The 4,289-nt window shown below is 34.3% G+C and overlaps 1 protein-coding gene across 1 annotated transcript; it reads right to left on the bottom strand.

Annotated features, from left to right (window-relative positions):
- Positions 1–1,299: 1,299 nt before the first annotated feature.
- LOC149774553 (uncharacterized) lies at positions 1,300–3,764 on the bottom strand. Its single transcript, XM_089945055.1, has one exon. The coding sequence runs from the start codon at positions 3,488–3,490 to the stop codon at positions 2,249–2,251; it is 1,242 nt and encodes a 413-aa protein (XP_089801181.1). The 5' UTR covers positions 3,491–3,764; the 3' UTR covers positions 1,300–2,248.
- Positions 3,765–4,289: the final 525 nt, after the last annotated feature.

Raw genomic sequence — 4,289 nt, 5'->3', positions numbered from 1 at the left:
AGTCCATAGCATTACAACGATTATGACATTACAACTCTAATCAATATAATTTTATGCAAACATGCAATTAAATCAATGACAAGATTAAACGATGTAGCAGCCGTTGACCAAATGTAAAGAACATAAATTAACAAAATTTACATAGGCCATGAAAGTATATAACTATGGGGAATATGCAGAGCACAAAGTTGAAAAAGTCAGCAATGGGCCATCCAATTACTTTAATCTAAATGTATTTTATAAACAATATTCGATGAGATAGAAGGTAACTGATTATGATCAGTAAATAAATGTTTATTGCATTCAGTTATTCATCTTCACTCTGCTTGTTACGTTTAGGCTCTTACAAAACGCAACAAGGAAAGAATAAAGACAACCGGCTTTGTAAAATTTAACAAATAATTTATTTCCCTAGAAAAACAAGGTAAAAATAAAAAAAAAAGAAACTTACGGTCTTACGAATCAAATCCAAGAATAATCCAAGAATTAAAAAATAGAAGTCCTAGTAATAAAACGTCCTAATGAAACTGAGTTCGAATTCCGATGAAATTCAATATGGAAGGCGATGACGTATGTTGTGGTCAGCGTCATATTTATGTCAGCAGTTCTCTGTTGAATCACATAATATTACAGTGTTTGAATTCTGTGTAAATTTCGATAGCTGTCCGTGTCAAAGATAACTGTCCGTGTCCAAGAATAAATTTAGAACAACATTATTTACAGGCAAAAATAATCTCTTAGAATCCAAATAATGTGAACAAAATTTAAAAATTAAACTCAAACTGGTCACAACCAAACACCTTTGAGAATTAATACTTTAAAAATAGACTGCCAAAATTCTCTAAAGAAAACAGTTATACATTAATGTAAGACGCAAAACAGATTCCCATATGAGGGTCACATAATCATGTTTTTAGGACAAGATGGAAGCTTTTTACATGTTTAACATCATGTACTCCAGGTATGCCTTGACAAAATCCAAAGATTTTAACTCTGGGAAGGAATAAAAAATGTAAAAAGAAGTTTTGTTTCTTCTCCACCTCTTACTGATTCTGAATCAAGGCCAGGAACTAGATCAGCATTAGATACAAGTTTATATTATTACTTGTTTACGAAAAACAGTCAGGTCAAACAGAACTGAACTGATTTTCGGAAGAATGTCAAATCCAGTAATTAAAGTTACCTTACAATAGCATTGATAATTAAATTAAATATAAATTAAATCATATATATATATATATATATATATATATATATATATATATATATATATATATATATATATATATATATCATGCTATTTCGTGTCAAATAAATTAATGTAATTGCGAAATATTTCGAGTAAAGTAAATGAGCGCGATTGCACACTATTTACCCGATTCAGAATTGTTGCAAAGGCATTAATGGAATTAAGTGACTGTATTAGCCACACCTTATGCACAACAAAGGCAAGTCTACTGATAGCCTCCCACGCTTCGTTCTATACTTATACAACTAAAACATATTCGTTGATGGCCTACTATGCTTCGTTTTATACGAACATAATTAAGACACATCAGCTGATAATCTACCACGCTCAGTTATATACGTACAACAGTAAAACATATCCGTTGACAAACTACTACGTATCGTTCTAGTTTCACGTAAAGCATTGCTAAAATCTATAAATAAAATGAAACATGAATTAGACTGATGTAAGCAATAGATACAAGCGTTATATCAAAACGAAAATGGATGATTTAATTAACACGTATCGTAATAAAACAAATGTAATAGTTCAGTGGGAGGATATCATGCAATACCTAGAGATAACAATAACTGTCTAGTGCACAGAAAAACAATTATAAGTAATTATTCTCTTTTTCATTTCGAGATTTCGTTTTATTATCTAATATATGCGTATATTAATCATTTATTTTTAGAAATATTTTCTGGTACATATAATGGAAAGATTCAGTGTGCACTTTCATTTTCCAGTGTTGTTGACACTATTGTGAAGCACTGCCTATGAGCGGCGAGCAGGAGAGCTGCATATCACGAAATTCTAAAGTATAACATATAGGAAGAGAGCGAACAGTTATATGACCTCGAGCTTTCATATCCTATACTACTATGAAGTATAATGTGAAAGAGACTTTTTAGGGTTCATGATATTCATTCCAATACGATACTTTTTCAAGAACAATGTACATTTACTACATTTTTGCAATTGCACCAATTGCGATAAATAAAACAACTTACGAAGTCCTCAGGTCACCAGTTTAACCAAGGCTAATCTAAATTGTGTGTCTAAAAAAGCATAAACAAATGGATTGATAACATGGTTGATAAAATAAAGTCGGAAGAAGAAAAAATACAGTACCCTCTGGTTGGAGGACATTGAACGAATGATATTTTCCTGTCTTGCAATCTGGGATAGGAGAGTTAGATATAACACCGTGCTGACAGTAAAAACTGCAGACAAAATGAACATTATCATAGTTTTTCGCTTCATGCTTCGACTTATAGCTCCTCTTTTTAGCAATGTTACCACCATTTTCGCTGTGTCTATTTTAGAATTATTTGGTTCATTACCACATTCCAAGTAACTGTTTATTTCACAGGTTTCACCGTCCTCTTCTTCGAAGCGATTATCTTCATTTTCATTGCTGTTTTTCTCACAAAGAATCTTCTCACTGCCCAACGATGATCGTGTACTTTCATAATTGAATTCATGACTTTCATCTCTAGTCCCACTTCCGATCGAAAAATATGCGGTTTTTATTAATTTTTCCTTCTTTACGGTCAATGACGTATATTTTGTATATTTCATTTCGCACAGGATCTTCTTGGCAATCAAAGTATAAAGGATAAGCATGAGAACCATAGGGATACTAAGTATAACGATAAGACAACTGGAATAGATAAGAGGTTCCGGCTCGTTCTCAAACACGGCGTCTTTTTCACAAGAAGTCACATTAACTATCATTCCATTGTAGGATTTCTCGTAGTTTTGGGTACCCCAAAGAAATGGCACTGGCAATGCCACAATGGCGGACATAAAAAGAGCCATGAAGCATAAGCGTACAGCCATTATATTTCCAATTTGCCATCCAAATGGTTTACAGATTTTTCTGTGTCTGTCCACTGCGATCAGCAACAAACAAAGAGCCGAGGCACAGACTGTGAATACGTTGAAGAAAGATTTAGCCTTGCAAAGATTGGGGTCAGGGTAGGTGTACCAGAAGCGTTGGGTAAATGCTTCCCCTGGAATGGTAGTCAAACAACTAGTCAGATCAATAAAAGCCAAAACAAGCACAAAGTACTTAAAATTGCATGCATTGTACTTGAATGAGAATACGTACATTATAACTGAGTTTCCCAAAACTCCGACACAAGCCTCTATTCCGAAGAAAATCGTCATAGGTAAAATGCTGCTTGTAAAGTTTCCATTCAATTCTTCTGCAAAAGTTTTAATGCTGTCGTTCTCTTCCATGCTTCCAGACAGCATTCAACGCATCACTAACGATTTATAAGAAAATATAACGTACTTCAAAATAGTTCCTCTAATTCTCAATCTGACGGTTCCTCTATTTACAGCTGTCGCTTGATGCAGGCGAACTTTATGTGAGAATGTAAATTGCACGTGAATATCAAATACTGTTCTGTAGCAACTGTCGTTACAGACTTACGTATGCCAAATAATGAACATACGTTTCCTATATGACAAGAAGATCTCTCAAACTCATTTTGGCTTGAAATTAGAAACGCACGGTGTGACTCGACACTCCTATAAGCTGAACATACGCCGCAGTCTATTTACTCTATAAAGAGCCATTTGCCATAAATATTTGATTTAATATCAGCACCAGCAGATGCAAGATGGAATATTTAGCACAGGTATGGATCATGTTATTGTGAGGTAAACATAACTAGGCCGTCAACATACTGACATCGATTTCTAGCCGAGTTAGAATGGCGTGTAAGCCCCAAGCGTGCTCTCGATGTAACGTTCATGGTGGTGATTATACTTGCTACACAGATTTATCTTTCCGAGAACTCAGCAGTGTTATTGTAATCGTATTTCCTTCTAGTCAATAATCTAATATGTTCCAACGACCAGATTTACTGATGAGAAGCTGCTAACAGAATTAGAGAAGGAACGGTAGTAATTGCGTTTTGCAAAAGTGTGTTTGTCATTTGCTGAAGTTAACCGACTAAGTTTTGGAAGTCACGTTCTCAAGCAGGCTTGATCAGCTTTTTATAGGAATTCTAGTTATAGTTGATAGGGTGGTCGCATAGAGGGAGAA

The sequence above is a fragment of the Sinohyriopsis cumingii genome, unplaced genomic scaffold (genome assembly GCF_028554795.1).
Source record: "Sinohyriopsis cumingii isolate HCF-2022 unplaced genomic scaffold, ASM2855479v2 utg000198l, whole genome shotgun sequence".
NCBI classification, from domain to species: domain Eukaryota; kingdom Metazoa; phylum Mollusca; class Bivalvia; order Unionida; family Unionidae; genus Sinohyriopsis; species Sinohyriopsis cumingii.
The sequence above is the reverse complement of the archived record's forward strand: the minus strand, read 5'-3'. Positions and strand labels throughout refer to the sequence as shown.

What these genes read in the sequence shown, in the direction of transcription:
- LOC149774553 (XM_089945055.1), bottom strand. Translation starts at nt 3,490, where the DNA reads ATGCTGTCTGGAAGCATGGAAGAGAACGACAGCATTAAAACTTTTGCA.